We start from the raw sequence: 22,184 nt of genomic DNA on the forward strand, positions 1-22,184 counted from the left end.
ATCTGGCCCTTTGCTAATACTGATTGACCATCTCTGACTTAGAATGTCACATTGAGAAGCTTCAAATCATTCTTGTGGGCTGGGGATCTAGGGAAGTATTTTGATTATGGTCAGCTCTGAGTTTTAGAAAAGTCCCCAAATGCTACTATGTGATTTTCCTTGTAGCAGGACATAAAGAAAGCAGAAATCCGAGTAGGAGACAGGTGGGATAGAAAGGGAAGATTCAGGAGTGGAGAGAGATGATGTTGGAGGGCAAGTCAGGGAAGACATGTATGGTGGTGTGACCAGCAAGTGCGATAGACATGTTGCTGATATAATTTCGGGGATCAAAGGTCACTGATACCTTCTGTTCAAGCGGGAAGGAACCAGTATGCACCAAACTCTCACTGCACCAGGACTGGCATTTTTCATGCGTACTTTTATTTAATGCTCACAGGATCCCTATGAGATAGGACTTTTTGCACCTATTTCACAGAGAAGGAAACGGAGACATGGGAGGTTAAGGAGCTTGTGTGATATCATACACTTAGTAAATGAAGGAGCACAGATTTGATTCCAGCACTCTCTAGTGACAAAGTCTAAGATGATGACACTATAGCAGGAAACTCACACAATGTCTATAAACCCATTGCCTGTAGGGTGTTAAATCTCCAAGAATTAGCCTTTGGTCCCTGACCCATAGAGGATGTGGATCTTCTAGCTGAGCCCGATGCTCTTGTGGGTTCCTCAATGGGTCCTGACCTCTGAGTATTCAGTGGAAGTGTCCTTGGAAGGATTCATCCCATGAAAGCTGAGGGAAGCATAATGCAGCTCCTCGTCCATCCCCACAGTAGGGGCGGCACCTGAACAGCTTGAGGTTTCAGTGGGGCCATGTAACTTGGACTTCCTCTGGTGTTCCTTATGGAGAGAAAAGAAGGGGGTTAGAGCAGGGCAGTGAGGAAGGGGACCGGGAGAAGGTAGAGAGAGTCAATGAAGTAAATTTGACTCTGACAGAACATTTTATTCACTCTTTCATTCTCTCATCAAATGTTTATTAAGGCTCCACTTATTCATTATCTAACACTTGTAGCATGTATTGGTTGATTCCCGATTCTCTTGAATACACACCCAGACCAATGTGGAAAAATTCTGGGCAGCTACATTGACATCATCTTTAGCATCTATAATTTTATCTGTTTCACAGACCAGGAAACTAGGTCTCAGAGAGTTTAGGTAATTCCCAAGGTCACACATCTGTTGACCCTGAACTCAGTCCCAGATCTCTGGGACCTCCAATGTGCTGGGCACTGGATCCTCAGAAGGGAGGAAAGAGAGCAGGAGCCCTGTGATTTCTACTACTGCAAGGGATGAAGACAGAAACAGACTGGTAATTGCAAATTGTGACAGTGTGTAGCTGAACAGGAGAGAGTAGAATGATAGGGCCTAGGACTAGGCCTAATAAAACCCGGCCTAGTCCTGTGGAGCTCACAGTGTGGTAGGGGAAGCCATGGGAATGCAGTTAGCTTAAGGGGTGCAAAGCCCTACACAAACGGGGGACATTGTATCGTGGGAGACTCAAGAGCAGATGCTGTAGAAATGCCATTTTCTTCTGCAGGTCCATTTCTTGGTTCTAGATATGGTGCAGTGTTTCTCAAAAAAGTCCTTCAACTCACAGTTTCTGCTTCCTTTCCTCCCATTCTCTCTTGAACTCTCTCTAGTCAAGAGATCTTCCTCCAGCAGAAAATCAGATCTGCTTTCCTGTCATACTACTTAGCTACATGCAAATAGTCATTTCTCAGACTCTGTCTTACCAGACTTACCAGCACTTGAAACAAATGACCAATCTCTCCTCCATGAAGCTCCATCTCCCCTTGGCCACCAACACTAGAGCCTGCACTTTCTTGGTCATTGGCTCCTACTCAGTTGCCACTCATTCTCAGCTTTCTCACCATTTACACCTCATCTCCCTAACATTAAATGCTGGAGGGTTCCAGGGGTATGGTCCCCTTCTATTCTTTGTGGATTCATCCACTATTGGATATTGCTGTGGAAGCCCCCAACCTCTGTGTCTCCCATAGGGACCCCTCTTCTGAGCTCCAGACACTTGCCTGCTACTTGTCATTTCCACTTGGATGTCTCAGAGGCACCTGAAACTTACAGTAACCAAAATAATGTTTGCTATACACTTGAAAATACACCTCTCCTTCAGGGTTCGCAATTTTAATCATTGGCAATTTGATTTTTTAAGTTTGAATTCTGAGTAAATCACATAAACACCATATTTGGCATCTATAGACATCTATGAAATCTATGGAGTCTTCTTAGGCATCCATGACATCTGTGATATCTGTGGACCCACCTGTGACATCTGAGACAGCTATCAAGCAGAGGTCGTGAGCTCTCTTTGCTCATGCCTTGCATGCACTCCATCACTCCATTTACAAATATTGTTGACTCCACCTTCAAGGTGTATCTGGAACCCAATTTCTCTACACCAGATTCATCATTCTTACTTGGAACTAAGTCTGAGTCAGTCATCTCTTGGTTTGATTTTCTGTGTATCCTCTATTCTGGTATCTTCTCTTCTGTTCTATGTACTAGAATTTCTCACGGAGCAGCCAGAGTGACTCCCACTAAAATGAGTGTCCGTTCATGTCACTCTTCTGCTCTAAATGCATAAATAACTATGATGAACTTAGGACCCTGCAATATTTGCAACTTCTATGTCTCTTCGACTTCATTTCCTACCTGCAGTTGCTCAGTCCACAGCCCACACCCGACGTGTAACTCTGCCTTATCCACACTGTCTTAACTGTTGTTTCCCTAAAACATCAGCTGTGCTCCAGCCTCAGAGCCTTGCTGCTCCCTCGATGATTCTCTGGTGCTCACACTGTACTCCTTTTCTTCCTAGAGGTGTTTGCTCAAAGGGTACTCTTTGGCCTTTAGGACTGTCTAATCCATTCTCCCATTTCATTTCTTTCCATAGCACTTACTTCATGCCTATTTCATGTATATTTGCACTACTTATTTGTTCATTATTTTCATACCTTTCACCAATTGATGTAAGCCCCTGATAGGAGGAATATTTTATATTTGCAAAATATGTGTTTATAAAACTGGCACAAGGACCTAGAACAATTGGCAAATCGGATTATATAGATATTTGCAGAATGAATGGGTGCTTATTGACCCTGTGTTCAAAAACTTTACTGTGGTGTTCACTTTATCAGAGTTAAATAAATTTAAAAAAAAAAATCAGAGCTTGAAGGATGCACTGGAGTTGGGCAGGTAGCTATTAGGAATATGAGGAGGAGGGGACAGCTCAGCAGTGATCCTGAGATGAAAAACCTTGCCCTGCTTGAGGTGATTGAGTGGCTAATGTTGGGGGAGCATAGTGCTGATGGTGATTCTGGTTTTCCTGCCCCAAATGCCAGACCAAGTTGTTGGAATGCCGGTCTTTCAGCAGTCTGGAGAAGCAGTGCATTTCAAACTTGGGAATGATGAGACAATGACCTTTTAGGGAGCTAATGCTAATGTTCTGGAGAGGAGAAATGGGAGATAAGGCTGTAGCAGAATAAGGAGTGGGAGGGTATCTTGGCTCAGAAGGAGTGGTTGTGTTAAGCTGTGTCCAGAGGAAGCTCAGACATGCATCATAGCATACTGGCACGGAAGAAGAGATGGAGAACTGGGGCAGGAGGGGGCCAGGTCTGTGGTTGGTTAATGGGGACAAGAGTGCCATCAGTGAGATGTAGAACCCATCAAGAGAAATATGTTTAGGGGTGTGTCAACCAAGTGTTTCTGATGTTTTGACATCTGGGGCATTGCTGACGCTCGAAAGACTGCCTCTCCCAGGGATAGTAGATTTCTAGAGATGATAAAGGACTTGCCTACAAGTGTACCTTTCATGTGCAAACCAGTCAATCTAAAGCCCACACTACCGACTGGATCTTTTATTGAGTCTTACACTCCAGGCCACAATCCTCCTGCCCTAATTAACCCAGGGCCACATACAAGACAACTAGAGACAAACCCTATACTCCAGAGTCTGCTGAAATTGTTCAAGGTAGCCAATTGTAAACCTGCCTAGCTTGCTTATCCTGTCTTGCCCATTCTTTTCCATGAAGGCCACAATAAAAGCTCTTGTCCCATTTTCTCTTTGCCCCCTCTGCTTCCTGATTGACCCTGGTGCTTCTCTACATGGATTTGCATGGTGTGGTGTGCCCTCTCCTCTTGGGAATGGTGAATAAGAAACTACCTTTCCAGTGGCCATCGTGTCCTGATCTGTTGGGCTCAACATACCTGAATAAAATTAAAACCTACAATGTTAAACAGGAGGAAAGACAATGAGCTCAGTTCTGGAAATGCTGAATGGGGCGTCTGTGGGCCATCTTGGGAGGAGGTGTCTGCAGGGCAGACTGGATGTCAGGATACCCCATCACTCACCAGGGCGGCTGGCCCTCTGGCAGGGTTGGTGTCATTCCTGCCCAGTGCTGTCCTGGCTGCTTTCCTCCTGTGGATCTTCACTCTGATGGGAGACACCAGGGTCTTTAAGCCTGGTTTTCTCAGGCTGTAGGGCCATTGTTTTGAGTCTGGAACAAGGGACTTTGGCAGGTAAGGGGTGGGCTTAATCCATAAGCCTTCAAACAAGACTTAGTAACAAGGTCTCCTTCTACCTCCCACTTCTTGGACATCTGAGACGAGGGGCCTAGAATAGACCCATGCCTAGACCAGTGGCTACAGACTGGATTCTGTACACTACCACACTCCCTGCCCTTTCTCCAGCCCTCACAGCCCCTCCAGGACCCTTCTATACCAGGTCCATCCTCTTCACCTCTGGCCCACATCTGACCCAGAGAAAATGCTCACATGAAGAAGATGAGGCAGAGACAAAGAATGAGCAGCGCTGTGACACCAGCTCCCCCGATGGCCCCCTGAACCACTCCTGCTCTGGTCTCTTGTTTCCCTGCAGACAAAAAAGACTTAGGGTGAACTCTAATCTTGATAAATAGGTATATGTCTCCTCCTCTCCAGCATATAGAGAGGGTGTCTTCACCTCCAAAATGGGATTCAGCTCCTAGATCTTCCCACTCATCATGGGACATCAATATTGATCATGACCATGAGATGAAGCACACAGTGCACCGAACACCTCTTGTTCAGCCCTGTCTCTCCGGTGCACAAAACACCATCTCTTCTAGCACCCAGGTTCCTCTCCATCCTGGATTTCTCTGAAATGAACCTCAGAAATAGCAACTGAAGTACTGTGAAGCTCTGAGCCTCTTTAGGGTGGCGGGGGGAGAGAGAGAGAGATAGAGAGAGAGAGAGCGCACAAGCACTGCAATGCTGATAGGCCTTGTCTGTTCTTTCTTCCCACTGACCCCATCACTCAGGGTCAAAGGTGGTCCTTTTGGCCTTCAAAAGAGCCTGGAAGCAGGGTGGGGCAGGGAGGTGATTCTCAGACCTTTGGGTCAGACCCAGGCAGTTCTCCTGGACCTGCCTGTCTGTGCCTTCTACATCCCAACACTCAGAGTCAGAGGCGTGTCTCTGAGCATCATCTGTCAACAGTTTGATGACCACTACTGAGGGAACTGTTCCTGCCTTCACTGAGCTTACTGTCCAGTGAGGGACCAGATACCATTATTAATTGGAATAGGGCAGTGGAGAGAGCATTGGTCTTTGGACAGAGGTCATGGCTAAGGATTGAGCTATGGACAGTAGAAAAAAAATGCCCTAAAGAGATTTTTAGGAAAGTATGATTATTCTATATGATACTTTTATGATAGATTCATGTCATTATACATTTTTTAAAAACCTGTAAAATGTACAATACCAGGAGTGAACCCTAATGTAAACTATGGACTTTGGTTGACAATGATATGTCAGTGTAGGTTTATTGATTGTAACAAATGTGTCACTCTGATGGGGGGTGCTGATGGCGGGGGAGACTATGTGTGGGGGTAGAGGGTATATGGGAAGTCTTTGTGCCTTCTGCTCAATTTCTTCTGTGAACTTTACACATGAAAAATAAAGTTCATTTAAAAATGCTCCCAAGATGTTCAGTGACTAGAAGATTCCACTCAATTTTGCTCTGAAACTAACACTACTCTAAAAAATAAAACCTATTAAAAATGCCCCCATTGAAGCAAAATGGCTGACCAGAGCTACCTGGAGCTCATCCTCCCCTGTGGCTCCCGGACAGGAAAGGACCAAGGCAATGAATAAACAGCAAAGATTTGAGTGGTGTGTCAAAGGGAGAGTACTGTAGTACAGCAGGGCAGTGGAGAGTTACCTGTGGTAATTGGAAGCCAAGAGGGCAGCATGGAGGCACCCAGCCTTTGCAGCTCCATCTCCCCAGCCCAGATTGGTTTGTCCCAGAGACAAGAAGGATTTCCCCTTATAGGGAAATAATAAACAGAAGAATCCAGCCAATCCCCAGTGCCACTGCAGATCCCTACATTCCTTAACAGGTGAATCCTACAGTCCTCACAAGCTCTAAGCACAGTTGGAAGAGCTGCCAGGAATTCATACAGCTGCATGGTTCTGGATTAGGAGCACATGGTGTGCACTCCCAACTCCCTAACCAACCCCTGTGGGCAAGCTGCTAGAACATAGCACCACCTTGAGACCACAGCCATCTCTGGAGTATACCTCCTCTGGGGGCCAGTGGCCGTGCACCTCTTCATCATTGTAACTACATCTTCATTCCCCTAAGCCTGCACTAGTGGCTGAATACCACAATTAGATCTGCATGGAGCCTGAGCCCAGGATTGGCTGTGACTCTGGTCCTGAACAGCAGGGAAACCAACCTCTGCTACCTGTAATTCCAGCCAGAGGAACAGTCTTATAGTATCACTCAAGGTGAACACATAATTGAATTGGCCAAGCTACTGTGCACACTCCCCTTAATGGGAGAGGCCCCTGAGCTAACAAAGAGCTGATACATCCCCGGGTTGGGGGAGAGGTTACGTGCCCACACACAGGCCCTGAGAAACATGCCTCTGGCCTGCCCAAAGGCCACTCTCCCACAATTAGGGCCTGAGAAACAGCCTTTTGGGCCAGCCCTTTAGACATAACCCCAGGCAGATTGAGCAGCTGTGTGCTTGCCTTCTAGTCCTGAGAAACAGCCCCATGGTCTACCACTGGCTGGTGTACCTTCTAGGCCAGCCGAGCAGTCTTACACCCATATCCTAAACCCTAGATAAAGCTCTGAGTGCTGCTCCTAGCGAAAACACACCTAGGCCAGCCAAGAAGTCATTCAACTTCATCACAGCCCTACAAAACAGCCATGTTGGCACCTCCGGCAGATGTGCCCCAGGTCAGCCAAGTAGTGGGACACCTGTGTCCCATTGTTTTAATTCATGACTTGAAAGAGAAATTTAACAGAAAGACAGATATCATATCCAAGCAGAAATCCTCAGCTGAGAACTCAATAAATGAAATAAGAAACCACAATTGAGAGCTTCAACAACAGACTAGGCCAAGGAGAAAAAATAATTTCTGAACTTGACAGATCTTCTGAAATAACACAGGCAGGTAAAAACAAGAGAATAAAATAGAATGAAGAAACCCTACAGGATTCACAGGACACAATCAAGCAAGTATTCACATTATGGGATTTCCAGATGGAGAAGAGAATGGAAAAGGCGTAGAAAACATATTCTACATCAAATAACAGGTGAAGACTTCCCAAGCCTTGGGAACTAGAAAGGACATTGGGGTCCAGGAAGCTCAAAGTACCCTCAGAATATTCAACCCAAACAAGTCCTCTCCAATGCTCATTATGCCAAATTGTCAAAAGTCAAGTAAAGAATTGTAAAAGCAGCAAGGTGAAAGTGTCCCGTTACATATAGGATTATTCTTATTAGACTAACAGCAAGTTTCTCAGCAGTAACATTATAGGCCAGAAGAGAATGGGATGACATACTCCAAGTACCGAAAGAAAAAAAACTTAGCCATCAAAAATACTATACTAATGAAATAAAAAGCTGGCTTTTTGAAAAAATAAATAAAATTGATAATCATTAGCTAGACTAAGAAAGAGAGAGAAGACATAAATGAGTAAAATTGCGAGTGAAAAAGATGTCACAATGGTTACCACAGAAATATACAAGATCATTAGACACTACTATGAACAATATGCCAATAAATTTGAAAGTCTAGAAGAAATGGTAAGTTTCTGAACACATATAATCTACCAAGATTGAAACACGAAGAAATAGAAAACGTCAACAGACGAATAACAAGTAATGAGATTGAATGAATAATAAAAGTTCTCCCAACAAAGAAATTTGCAGGGCTAGATGGTTTCAGTGCTGAACTTTACTGAACCTTTAAAGAAAAAAAATAACACCAACTCTTCTCAAATGACGCTAAAACCAGAAAGGAGACAATAAAAAAAAGAAAACTACAGGCCAATATCCTGATGAACATAGATGCAAAAATATTTAACAAAATACTAGCAAATTGAATCCAACAATACATCAAAAAGATAATACAGCATGATAAAGTGGGATTAATCCCAAAAGGCAAGAATGATTCAACATGTGCAAATCAATAAATGTGATACATTATGTCAACGGAATGAAGGACATAAACCATATGATCACCTAAATAGTTGCAGAAAAAAAGCTTGTGATATAATTCAATATTGCTTCATGATAGAAACTCTCAATAAATTAGGTACAGAAGGAAAGTACCTCAACACAAAAAAGGCCATATATGACAAACCTGTGGCTAACATCACACTGAATGCAGAAAAGCTGAAAGCTTTTCCTCTAGGAACTGGATGTCCACTTTTACCACTCTTATTCTACATAGTACTGAAAGTCCTACCAGAGCAATTAGGCAAGAGAAAGGAATAAAAACCATCCAGATTGGAAAGGAGGAAGTTAAATTGTCTCTGCAAATAACATGCAAAAACCTAAAGACTTGGCCAGGTGCAGTGGCTCATGCCTGTAATCACAGAACTTAGGGAGGCCAAGGTGGGCAGATTGCTTGAGGCCAGGAGTTCAAGACCAGTCTGGCCAACATGATTAAATTCTCTCTCTTAAAACAAACAAAACAAAACAAAAAAACTACCAAAAAATCCTAAAGACTCTAGCAAATAAAACCTCCTAGAACTGAAAAATGAATTTAGTAAATTTGCAGGATACAAAATCACTGTACAAATATCAGTTCCATTTCTATACACAGGCAATGAACTAGCTGAAAATAAATCAAAAAGGCAATCACATTTACAATAGCTATAAGAGAATGAAGTATACCTAGGAATAAATTTAACTAAGGAGGTGACAGACCTCAACAAGAAAAACTACAAAACACTGAGGAAATAAATTGAAGATAAAAACAACTGGAAAGACATTCCATACTCATGGATCAGATGAATTAATATTGCTAAAATGATTATACTACCTAAATAAACCTACAGATTCAAACGAGGCTCTATCAAAATATGAATGTCATTCTTCACAGAATTAGAAAAAAAATCTTAAAATTCACATGGAACCAAAAATAGCCTGAATAGCCAAAGCAATCCTAAGCAAAAAGAACAAAGCTGGAGGCATCACACTACCAGATTTCAAAGTATACTACAAAGCTGCAGTAACCAAAACAGCATGACATTGGCAAAAAGCAGATACATAGACCAATGATACAGAACAGAGAGGACAGAAATTAACCCACTATCTACAGCCAACTGAATTTTGACGAAGGCATGAAGAACACTCATTGAGGAAAGAGCAGTCTCTTCAATAAATGATGCTGGGAAAACTGGTGCCATATGCAGAATAATGCCACTAGACTCACACCTCTCATCCTGTACAAAAATCAGTTCAAAATGGATCAAATACCTGAATGTAAGACACAAAAATATAAAAGTACTAGAAGAAAACATAGGAGAAATGCTTTAGGACATTGGTGTGGAAAAATATTTCATGAGTAAGACCTCAATAGCACAAGTAACAAAAGCAAAAGTAAATAAACGAGATGATATCAAGCTAAAAAGCTTGTATGCAATAAAGGAAACAATCAACAGAGTGAAAAGGCACCTACAGAATAGGAGAAACTATTTGCCAGCTGTTCATCTGACAGGTGATTCATATCCAGAATATACGAGGAACTCATACATCTCGATGGCACAGAAAACCCCAATCTGATTAAAAAATGGGTAAATTATCTGAGACATTTCTCAAGAGATGATATACAGATGCCTAACAAGTATATAAAAAATGCTTAACATCACCAATCAAAAGGGAAATGCAAATAAAAACCACAATGAGGTAACATCACCCCAGTTGGGAGGACTGTGATAAAAAGATGAAAATTAACAAATGCTGTTGAGGATGTAGAGAAGTGGGAACTCTTATATACTTTTGGCCAGAATGTAAACTAATATAACCAATATGGAGAAGAGTATGGAAGTTTCTCAAAAAACTACAAATGGAGCTACCATATGATCCACCCATTCTGCTACTGGGCATTTATACAAAGAAAAGGAAATCAGTATATTGAAGAAATGTCTATACCTCCATGTTTATTGCAGCACTATCCACAATAGGAAGATACGAAATCAACCTAGGTGTCCAACAGATGAATGAATAAAGAAAATGTGGCATATATACATAGTGGATTATCATTCAGCCATAAAAACTAAATCTTGTTATTCATTATAACATGGTTTGAGCTAGAGGACATTTTGTTGAATGAAATAAGCCAGGAACAGAAAGTTAAATACTACATGTTCTCACTTATAAGCAGAATTGAAAGAAGTTGATTTCATAGAAGTAAAAAGTAGAACAGAGAATAATAAGGACTGGGAAGGTTAGGGGAACAGTGATAGGGGAAGAGATTTGTTAAGGATACAAAATTACACCTGGAAAGGAAGAATAAGTTCTCGTGTTCTATACCACTGTAGGATGACTATGGTTAACAATAATATATAGCTTCAAATAGCTAGAAAGAGGAAATTGAATGTTCCCAATACAATGAAATGATAAATGTTCAAGATGAGGGATATGCCATTACCCTGATCTGATTGCTATACATTATTAGTATTGAAACATCATTATGCAATCCATAAATACGTACTATTATTATATATATCAACTAAAAATAAAGTAAAATACCTCAAGACATTCAGTGACAGGAGGGAGATAAAGAGCATTATTTGGACGTAAAGGAGGAAGTTGCTAGTCATTTCCAAATATCCTTATCCAAGGTGCCTGGTGTCTACCTGTGTCTAACTACAGGCCTTGCCTCTGAACATTTGACTCAGAAAGTCCAGATCTGACCAAACCTGACACAGAACAATGCCAGTAACAGCCCCAGGCAGGGAGGCTCCTTCCTACCTGGGCCATCTCCTAGAAAGATACCAGTGGTTGGGTTCTGTGGAGCATCTAGGAGAGAAAGAGAGGATTTCCTTAATTTGGGGGTAGGGGATGAAATAAGGGTAGACATTTCCCCTTACTCCTACCAGAAGCCACAGAAATGCAGAAGGGACAGGGCTTATGTCCTTCTAGCTCCCAAACTTGGCCAGGCTTCCAGGACACTAAATGTCCCCAGCCCCAGCCCATCCTGTCTCCTCTGCACCCTCAGAGACCCCAGCATCCTGGCCCAGCACTTACAGGTGACATTGAACTGGATGGTTCTCTCTGTGGTCACAGCAGCTCCAGGGAACTTCACCTGACAGGTGAGGTTGGTGCCATGGTCCTGGGGCCGTGGGGTGAGGATGAGCACCGAGGAGTGGGTAGTCCTGGGGCCCAGGGAGCTGGGGGCAGCTGACATCCAGGAGAAGAGGGGGGGTGTTCCCTGCTCACAGGCCCAGGGCACAGAGCAAGTAAGGTTTTTGGAGTGGCCAGGGTCTAGGGCTCCAGGGATGAGGATATTGGGCCTGTGGGCCAAGTCTGGTGAGGAGAAAGCAGGGGATGCACGATCAGGAGGGAGGGTCCAGGTGAGGCCCTGAGAGAAGATCAAGCTCTGGTCAAGCTCCCCCTGTAAGCATAACAGGCTTTACTCCTAAGCCTCTCCCAGTACCGGGGTTCCATCCCAGCCCTGCCCTGCAGTACCCTTTAACTCCCCTTGTGGCCGCTTCTGGAGCCCGTGCCTCACCTGTTGTATGCACAAAGAGCTGGGTGGATATGTAACTGTATTTGGTACTTCCTGTCTCTATCCGAAAGAAGTATGAACCATTGTCCCTCCTCCTGGCATCTGCGATGCTCAGGGTGCAGTTGTTCTTCCTGGGATCCCCAAGAAGGCGGAATCGGCCCTGGGTCTCCTCCTGTACTTCTCGATCTGGGTTGTTTGTGGCCACTGGAGAGTCCAGGGATACAGTGGCTCCTTTCCGGAACCAGTAACCATGAACTGGGTTATTCCTGGGGTAGGAGGATGGGAGGGAGAAAGTGCAGGGCACGAGGATGCACAAACCCTCCTGCACTGTCACTGAATCCTGCACTTTCAGCCAGAATCTTGAATCCTTAGCCAGGGCCCCTGTGGGGAAATGAGGGTCAGCTCGGCCCAGCCCTACAACCCCTCTCCCCACAGCCACTCACCTGCCCACAGCAGGGGCAGCAGCAGCAGTGACATCTTTGAGGCAGAGACCTCCTGGGCTCCCTGTGTGAACAGAGAAGAAGAAGGAAGTGGAGGGGAAGGGCTGTAGGCCTGAAAGGGAAGCTGGGGAGGAGCAGGAAACCTCAACCCTGCACAGAAGAGGAACCTCAGACCCACGTGTGCTCAGAGCTCATTTCCTCCACACAGATTGGACAGATCCCTCATGGGCCAGAGATGCCAGAGACCTGCCCAGAGAGGGGAGGAAATGAAGCAGAACCTGAGTCTTGCCTCCCAGGAGCACCAGAGCCTGGACCAATACCTCTGGTGACATCTGAGGCATGGGACACCGATGTCTAGAGTCCTTCCACTCTGAGGTGCTTTTCTGTGCACAATTGTTTACACCAGGGAGCTGGTCACTCCTGGCCTGGCCCAAGTCTCTCTTTTTGACCTGTAGGGTTGTCCGTCCTGCAGAATATAGGTTTCTGTAGGGTTTGTGTAAGTGTCTGGGGCAGAAGAAATGAAGAAGGGTCCTAGGTGCAGTAAAGGTGGCAGCCATTCATTCATACATTCATTCATTCACCAAAGCTATACCAAGCATCTATGTGTCAGTGGAGCTGGAGACAAGAAGAGATGCTACTCACCTGGTCCCCACCCTTTAGATACTCCCCATCCATAGCCTCCCATTCACCACACGCAAATCCTGTCTGGCTTTACAACTGTGGATGCTGGTGACTGTTATATGTCATGGTAGCATATTAGGTATTTTAAGGAAATACGACTATAGATTTTCTTCCCCTGGCAGTTAGGACACTGATTTGCAGTGTTTCAGAGACATCTCCAAAATAAGAAATATGCAGTACTTTCATGTAAAACAAAAGCTTCTAAGAACAAATGCAGAAGAAATTTCTTTTCCATTAGTGTTGCCATTCCCTGCAGTGGGGACAGCAGCAATTTTTTTATGGGGCTCACCATAGAGATTAGCTTTCTTGTGAAAATATGCTTCTCATAGTTAAATGTGGCCCAAAGAGATAATATTTCCAGACAACATCAGTGGAATGTACAGACAAAATTAAAATTTAGCTTCAGCTTATGTGGTTTTTCATTTTACTCTGTGTGGTATGCATCTGGCAGATCCTCAATGCCTAAGACATAATAGTATTTGCAACCATATACAGGTAAAATCTCTATACACAGTAGTATGTAGGAAAATGTTCATTCATCCTACCTATCATAGAGAACTATTTTCATCCTCTTTTTTATATAAGGAATTGAGTCCCCAATAAATAATATCTTGCTGTATATTATTTTAAAATATAGTATATGCACATAATAGAATATCCAGTGTATTTACTTTTAACAGTAAAAAAATTATACCATGTTCATGGACTAGAGGGATACATATGACTATGTGAGTCTTACTGTGTTTGTTTAATGAACAAGGTATAATTTACTAAAGAACTATAATGAACTAGGTATAATTTACCTGAAATAATGTGCACTCGCTTGAAGTGTTTGTTTCCATGAGTTTTGACAAGTGTATACAGCCCTATTGTGACTGCCACAATCAATATACACAACATTTCTACTACACCAAGGGCTTTACCTAACCTCATTGTAGTTCATCATTCCCACTTCTTGTGCCAGGCAACCACCAATATGCTCTCTCTCATGGTGTGTCACTTTTGCCTATTTCAAAATTTCCTAGGAAGGAATGTACTCATCTGTGTCTGTATTTCTGACACTCAGCATATTTTTTGAAACTGAACTAAGTTGTATGTACCTATAGTTCACAGTGTGATATTGCTAAATAGCATCCCGTTATATGGATATACTACAGTCTTATATTTATTCACCTATCGATAGACATTTGAGACTTCCCCATTTTTTCACTAATGATACTCACACGTAAGTCTTTTTATAGACATATTTTTATCCTCATGAGTATACATAAGAAGAGGAATGATAAGACCAAACCCTACTTGTATGTTTAATTTTGGTAGAAATTGCCAAATTTGTCCAAAAATAATTTGACTTTTACCACTTTTTCCAGTCATGTGCCAGAATACCAGTAGTTCCATATCCTTGTAAATATTTGGTATTTTCACTCTTTATATTTTGATACTTCTAGTAAGAATTTAATAGTATCTCATGTTTTTCAATTTATTTTATTATTATTATTCGAGACAGAGTCTTGCTCTGTCACCCAGGCTGTAGTGCAGTGGCATGATCTTGGCTTACTGCAACTTCCACCTGCCAGGTTCAAGCGATTCTCCTGCCTCGGCCTCCTGAGTAGCTGGTATTACAGGTGCATGCCACCACACCCAGCTAATTTTTGTATTTTTAGTAGAGATGGGGTTTCACCGTGTTGGTCAGGCTGGTCTCGAACTCCTGACCTCGTGATCTGCCTATCTCGGCCTCCCAAAGTGCTGGGATTACAGGCATGAGCCACCACACCCAGCCCAATTTTTTATTTTATTTAAATTTGGATAGAGTCGAATTCGACTGATGTAGATAGCTATGTAGCCAAAACTACTATCAAGACTCAGCAGATTGTCATTACCTATAATACTTCCTCCTGCTGTCCACCCTGCTGCTGTAGTCAACCCTCTCTTCACCCTTAACTCCTAAAAGGACATTGATCTCTTCTTCATCCATATTGATATGCCTTTTATAGAATGCCATATACATGGAATCATACAAAATGTTGCCTTTAAAGCCTGGTTTCATTTGCTTGGCATAATGCATTTCTGGCTCAGCCCTATGATTGGGCGAATACATCAATAATTGTTCTCTTTAATTTCTGACTGGTACTCCAAGGTTTTGGTGGATCCTTAGTAGACATTTACCAGTTAAAGAAGATTCAGATTGTTTCCAGGTTTTTGTGACTGTGAAATAAATCTGCTATAAATATTGACGTGGGCCGGGTGCAGTGGCGCATGCCTGTAATCCCAGCGGTTTGGGAGGCTGATGCAAAAGGATAGCTTGCGCTCAGGAGGTTGAGACCAGCCTAGGCAACGTGGCAAAACCCTATCTCTACCAAAAATACAAAAAATTAGCTGGATGTGGTGGCGTGCAACTTTGGTTCCAGCTACTTGGGAGGCTGGAGTGGGAGGATTGCTTGAGCCTGGGAGGTGGAAGTTGTGGTGAGCAGAGATTGCACCACTGCACTCCAACCTGGGTGACAGAGTGAGACCCCATCTCAAAAACAAACAAACAAACAAAAACACATTGACATTCAGGTTTCTGTATGTGGGCATAAGTTTTATTTCTGTTGGATAAATACCTAGGAGCCAGGCGCTTGGTTATATGGTGTGAGTTTAAATTGATATGAAGTTGCCAAATTGTTCTCCAAAGTGAATATAACACTTTGTAGTCCCACCAGCAGTAGATATGAGTCTGGGCACTTCACATCCTTGTTAGCACTTGATATTATCAGAATTAAAAAAAATTTTTTACTATTGTTTTGTTTTTTTGGTCATTCTATTAAACATGTAATACTACCTCATTCTGGTTCTAATCCATAATTACCTAATGGCAAATGATATTGAGCATATTTTCATGGGCTTGTTTGCCATTCATTTTTCTGTTTTAGTGATGTGCCTGATCAAATCTTCAACTGCTTTTTAAAAATCATGGTAAAATATACAGCAAAACAAAAAATTATTATTCGAACCTTTTTTTCAGCATACAGGTAAGTGGCATTAAGTATAGTCACATTGTTGTAAATCACCACCACGGATATGGTTTAGATATTTGGCCCTCCACATCTCATGTTGAAATGTGATCCCCTGTGTTGGAGGTAGGGCCTGGTGGAATGTGTTTCGGTCACTGGGGTGGATTCTTCATGGCTTGGTGCTATCCTCGAGATAGTGAATTCTCACAAGATCTGGCTGTTTGAAAGTGTGTGGCACCTTCCGCCCACTTCTCTCTTGCTCCCACTCTTACCGCATGAGACGCCTGTTCCTCCTCTACCTTTTGCCATGACTGTTATTTTCCTGAGGCCTTACCACAAGCTCAGCAGACGCTAGCACCGTGCTTTCTGTACAGCCTGCAGAACTGTGAGCCTATTAAACCTCTTTTATTTGTAAATTATCCAGACTCAGGTATTCCTTTATAGCAATGCAAGAACAGCCTAACACAACCATTAATCTCCTGAAATGTCTTCCTCTTCCCAAACTGAAACCTTGTATCAGCATCTTGAAAATAGCTATCTGATGAATGACTTCTAGCTGTTGTTGGTGGGCCAGTTCTGTTCTAATAATTTCTCTTCTTGTATCAATTAAGTGATAACTCATATCCCCTGGCAAGCATGGTTCTACTTTCTCTGTCTGTGAATTTGCTTAGTCTACACACTTCATATAAATGAAATCACAGAGTGTTTGTCCTGTTGTGACTGGCTTAATGTAATATATTTAAGGCTCATCCATGTTGCAAAATGTGTCAGCTATTTTAATTTAAAATAGTATTACTATTTTAAGGCTAAATAATATCCCATTTTATGTATATAACACATTTTGTTTATCCATTTATCTATTGAGCACTTGGGTTGCTTTTACCTTTTAGCTGTTGTGAATATGCTGCTGTGAACATAGTTGCATAAAAATCTGCTCATATTTCTGCTTTCAGTCCTTTTGAGTATATACCCAGAAGTGTAACTGCTGCATCATGTGATCATTCTATTTTTATTTTATTTTTTTGAAACTTTTTGAACCTTCTACTGCTTTCTATAGCAGCTTCCTATTTTATTTTCTTACTAGAAATACACAAGAGTTTCAATTTCTCCACATTCTTGCAACACTTGTCGCTGTCCATGTTTTAAAATAACAACTGTCATGCCACCGCGCCCGGCCCTAAACCGTGGTTTTGTTGTTGCTGTTTATTAAATGTGTCTATTAAAAGTGTACAACATGATGTCTTGATATTATGGTTTTGATTTGCTTTCTCTCCTGACTAGTGTTGTTGACTATTTCTGTGCTTATTGGCCATTTGTATTCTTTTTTGTGTGATTCATACTCATCATCCATTTTTAACAATGTCATTTGGTTTTTGTTGTTGAGTAGCTGCTTTTAAAAATTAAAACTGTGTTTGGGCCTGGTGGTTCACACCTGTAATTCTAGCACTGTGGGAGGCGGAGGTGGGCAGACCACTTCAACCCAGGAGTTTGAGACCAGCCTGGGCAACATGGTGAAACCCTGTCTTTACAAAGAATACAAAAATTAGCCAGGTGTGATCGCCACGCCTGTGGTCCCAGCTACTCAGGAAGCTAAGGTGGGAGGATCACCTAAGCCCAGGAGGTCGAGGTTGCAGTGAGCCAAGGTCGCACCACTGCACTGCAGCCTGGGTGACACAGTAAGAGACCCTATCTCAAAAAGTAAAATAAATGAATAAAAATAAAAACAAAAAGCCCCAAACTGGACTTTTGTTGCTGTTGTTGTTTATTGACATTTTTGCTTTGAGAGTTCTTGATATATATATAGTTGTTTTGTTGTTGTTGTTGTTGTTGTTTTGAGGCAAAGTCCTGCTCTGTCACTAGGCTGGAGTGTAGTGTCTCAATCTCGGCTCACTTCAACTTCTGCCTCCTAGATTCAAGCAATTCCTCTGCCTCAGTCTCCCAAGTAGCTGAGACTACAGGTGCGTGCCACCACATCTGGCTAATTTTTTGTATTTTAGTAGAGTCGGGGTTTCACCATGTTGGCTGGGATGGTCTTGATCTCCTGACCTCATGATCTGACCACCTCAGGTTTTTTTTTTTTTTTTTTTTTTTGATGCCAAGTCTCACTCTGTCGCCCAGACTGGAGTGCCATGGCACGATCTTGGCTCACTGCAGCCTCTACCTCCCAGGTTCAAGCAATTCTCTTGTCTCAGCCTGCCTAGTAGCTGGGATTACAGGTGTGCACTACCACGCCTGGCTAAATTTTTGTATTTTTAGTAGATATGGGGTTTCACCATGTTGGCCTGGCTGGTCTCTAATGCCTAACCTCAAGTGATTCACCCACCTCGGCCTCCGAAAGTGCTGGGATTACAGACATGAGCCACTGCGACCATCCAGTTCTTGATATATTTTGGATATGAGGTAGGATAAAAGTAGGGTTCAGAGGCCATACTGACATGTTCCTTTGTGTGAAGCCACACAGGCCCCTTTCACAGCAGGCTCCTTTCACTTGCACTCTTGTGCATCATTTAACTCTTTTGCAAGATAAGCAATCCTACAGGACTGGCCCACCACCAGATGGTTACAAGTTCCTGTACCCAATGTGGCCTGGGAATGAGAACAAAACTACTACTTCATGTTGTAGCTACCCCAGTCTCCAGCCAATCAGTACCAAAAGGCCCAGAAGCTATTAGCTACAAATTCCTGCCTTGGGTGAGGGGATTAGGAACTTCTTCAGGGTCCTCCATGTGCAGCTGGGTTCAACATTTAGCTTATAGTGACCTTTTCCTCATTTTAATAGTAAAAAACACACTCCGAGGTAGAGATTTTATATGATAATGATGCATGCAATGCGTGTTAGAGCATGTAGATGCTGAGTGCATGCACCAACCACATGTCCACCTTTGCATAAGACCTCACAGGTACTTTATGAATATGCATGTACAGCTCCCATAAAGGGATTTATTTTAAGGCACTAGGTGATGTCTCTAGCTTTGAACAGCCTGATCTGCCTCTTAGAGTGTAATTTCACTTTGCAAGAAACTTCTTTGCCTACTCTTACTTTGGACTCACTCTCAAATTCTTTTGTGCAGCAAAGTCAAGAACCTGAACCGGCCTACTAACAACAGATAGAAGTCATTCATCAGATCCCTATTTTCAGATATTTTCTCCCAGTCTGTAACTTTTTGTTTGGCTGTCTTAACAATTTATTATTATTATTATTATTATTATTATTTTACAGAACCACAGGTTCTTATCTCCCTGAGTATACATCATACAGGAGGTGACCCACTAGTGTGTCAGGATATGGAGGAGCAGAGCAAAGACGATAAAATGTCAAGGTCTGGAGGTCAGATGGGGGCATTCTAGCAGGGAAGAAGGTCACATGGGCAGCTCAGTAAGCTGAATAATGCCCTCTGCCCCAAGAAATCTAGATATTAGTTCCTTGAACCTATAAATATTACCTTATAAGTAAAGTGTCTATAGATGTAATTATCAAGGATCTTGACCAGTGGCGATCTTCCTGGATTATGTAGTTGACTCCCAAAGCTAATCACAAGCATCCAATAAGAGAGAGGCAGATGGAGATGTGACACACACAAAAGGGCGTGAGGCTGCGTGATCCCAGAGACAGAGATAGGAGTGGTCCAGCCAGAAGCTGAGGAATAACACCAGCTGCAATCATCTGGAAGAAATAAGGGATGGATTCTTTTGAATCTTGAAAGGTTTCTGCCTAGCCTTACTAATTTCAAATTTCTGGCTTCCAGAACTGTGAGAGAACAATATCTTTTTTTTTTTTTTTTGACAGAGTTTTTTTCTTGTTGCCCAGGCTGGAGTGCAGTGACACTATCTCAGCCTTCAACCTCTGCATTCCAGGTTGAAGGGATTCTCCCACTTCAGCCTCCCAAGTAGCTGGGATTACAGGCACGCGCCACTGTGCCCGACTAATTTTGTATTTTTAGTAGAGATGAGGTTTCATCATGTTGGTCAGGCTGGTCTCAAACTCCTGACCTTAGGTGATCTGCTCGCTTCGGCCTCCCAAAGTGCTGAGATTACAGGTGTGAGCCACTGCCCCCGGCCAATATCTTCGTTTTTAAGACATCAAGTTTGTGGTAAATTGCCATGGAGGCCATAGGAGACTAAAACTGGGTTGAATTCATTGAGCACCTCTGGGAGATCGCAGAGAAGGAACTGACAAAAGCCCTCCTTCTCCACATCCATTTCTCCAATTCTCTTTGCAGCAAAACTCCTCAAAGGGCTATTTGTACTCACTCCTCCCACCACCCTTCCTTTGATTGTTTTTCTGAACTTTCTCCAATTAAGTCTTCAAACCCTTTCCCACCACTCCATTAAAACTGCTGTTGTAAGCTGTACATGGTGGCTTATGCCAGTAATCCAGGCACTTTGAGAGGCTGAAGCAGGAGAGTCAGCTTCTGCTTGAGCCCAGGAGTTCGAGAGCAGCCTGGGCAACATAGTGAGACTGAGACCTGCATCTCTACAAATAATAATAAAAAATTAGTCAGACATGGTGGCACAACCTTTGGTCCCAGCTACTCAACAGGCTGAGGCAGGGGGTTCGTGTGAGCCCATGGGGTTGAGGCTGCAGTGAGCCATGATTGTGCCACCAACTCCAGCCAGGGGTGACAGAGTGACACCTGTCTCAATTAAAAAAAAAACAAACAAAAAAAACTTCTGTTGTCATTTATCTCACACCATATAGAAAATCAATTCAAAATAGATGAAAGACTTAAATACAAGACCTGAAACTGTAAAACTTCTAGAGGAATACATCAGGGAAAAGCTCCATGACAGTGACCTGGGAAATTATTTTTTTGGATACAATCCCAAAAGCACAGGCAATAAAAGCTGAAATAGACAAATGAGATTGCATCAAAATAAAAAGCTTCTGCATAGGAAAGGAATCAATCAACAGAGTGAATAGCTAACCTATAAAATTGGTTTTTAAAAAAACTTGCAATCCATACATCAGATAAGAGGCGATTATCTGCTGTGGGTTTGGAAATTTGACTCCTCCGTATCTCATGTTGAAATTATCCCCAGTGGTGGAGGTGGGGTCCAATGGGATGTTTGGGTCATGGTGTCATCCTCATGGTAATGAGTGAGTACTTGCTCTATTAGTTCCCATGAGAGCTGGTTGTTTTTTTAAATTTATTTCCTCTTTTTATTTATACTTTAAGTTCTGGGGTTCATGTGCAGAATGTGCAGGTTTGTTACATAGGTATACACGTACCTTGGTGGTTTGCTGCACCCATCAACCCATCATCTACATTAGATATTTCTCCTAATGCTATCCCTCCCCAAGCCCCCACTCACCAACAGGCCCCAGTGTGTGATGTTCCCCTCCCTGTGTCCATGTGTTCTCATTGTTCAGCTCCACTTATGAGTGAGAACATGCAGTGTGTGGTTTTTCTGTTCTTGTGTTGGTTTGCTGAGAATGAAGGCTTCCAGCTTCATCCGTGTCCCTGCAAAGGACATGAACCTTTTTTTAGGGCTGCATAGAAGAGCCTGGCACCTCCCTCTTGCCTCCTTCTCTCTCTCTCTTACTCACCATGTGATCTCTGCACACCCTGACTCCCCTTCGCCTTCTGGCATGAGTGGAAGCAGCCTGAGGCCCTCACCAGAAGCCGATGCTGCTGTATGTTTCTCATACAGCCTGTAGAACCATGAGCCAAATAAACTTCTTTATAAATTATGCAGCCTCAGATATTCCAATATAGAAAAACAAATGGACTAAGACAATATCCAAGACATAAAAGAAACTAAAAACAACTCAATAGCAAGAAAACAAATTACTAAAAAGAGGGCTAAGAACCCAAACAGATATTGTATGTTTCTCATACAGCCTGTAGAACCATGAGCCAAATAAACTTCTTTATAAATTATGCAGCCTCAGGTTTTCCAATATAGAAAAACAAATGGACTAAGACAATATCCAAGACATAAAAGAAACTAAAAACAACTTAATAGCAAGAAAACAAATTACTAAAAA

At 42.7% G+C, this 22,184-nt stretch overlaps 1 protein-coding gene across 1 annotated transcript; it reads right to left on the bottom strand.

Moving 5' to 3' along the window:
• Positions 1–401: 401 nt before the first annotated feature.
• Positions 402–21,981, bottom strand: CD33 (CD33 molecule). The gene is made up of 9 exons (XM_012461804.2): positions 21,509–21,981; positions 19,639–19,859; positions 12,525–12,585; positions 12,085–12,462; positions 11,601–11,879; positions 11,325–11,372; positions 4,846–4,942; positions 4,423–4,504; positions 402–897 (listed from the first exon to the last, which is right to left on the bottom strand). The coding sequence occupies exons 2-9, from the start codon at positions 19,735–19,737 to the stop codon at positions 727–729; spliced, it is 1,215 nt and encodes a 404-aa protein (XP_012317227.2). The 5' UTR covers positions 19,738–19,859; positions 21,509–21,981; the 3' UTR covers positions 402–726.
• Between the last annotated feature and the right edge of the window lie 203 nt (positions 21,982–22,184).

Source organism: Aotus nancymaae, unplaced genomic scaffold (genome assembly GCF_030222135.1).
Source record: "Aotus nancymaae isolate 86718 unplaced genomic scaffold, 86718_ANA_hifiasm-v0.15.2.pri h1tg000028l, whole genome shotgun sequence".
Taxonomy (NCBI): domain Eukaryota; kingdom Metazoa; phylum Chordata; class Mammalia; order Primates; family Aotidae; genus Aotus; species Aotus nancymaae.

Coding starts and splice junctions, on each gene's coding strand:
- CD33 (XM_012461804.2), bottom strand. CDS start 19,737: ATGCTTGTGATTAGCTTTGGGAGTCAACTACATAATCCAGGAAGATCG. Junction 4,943..11,324: donor CTTTCTAGGAGATGGCCCAG/GTAGGAAGGAGC, acceptor TTTTGTCTGCAG/GGAAACAAGAGACCAGAGCA. Junction 898..4,422: donor CCAGAGGGCCAGCCGCCCTG/GTGAGTGATGGG, acceptor TCTCTCCATAAG/GAACACCAGAGGAAGTCCAA.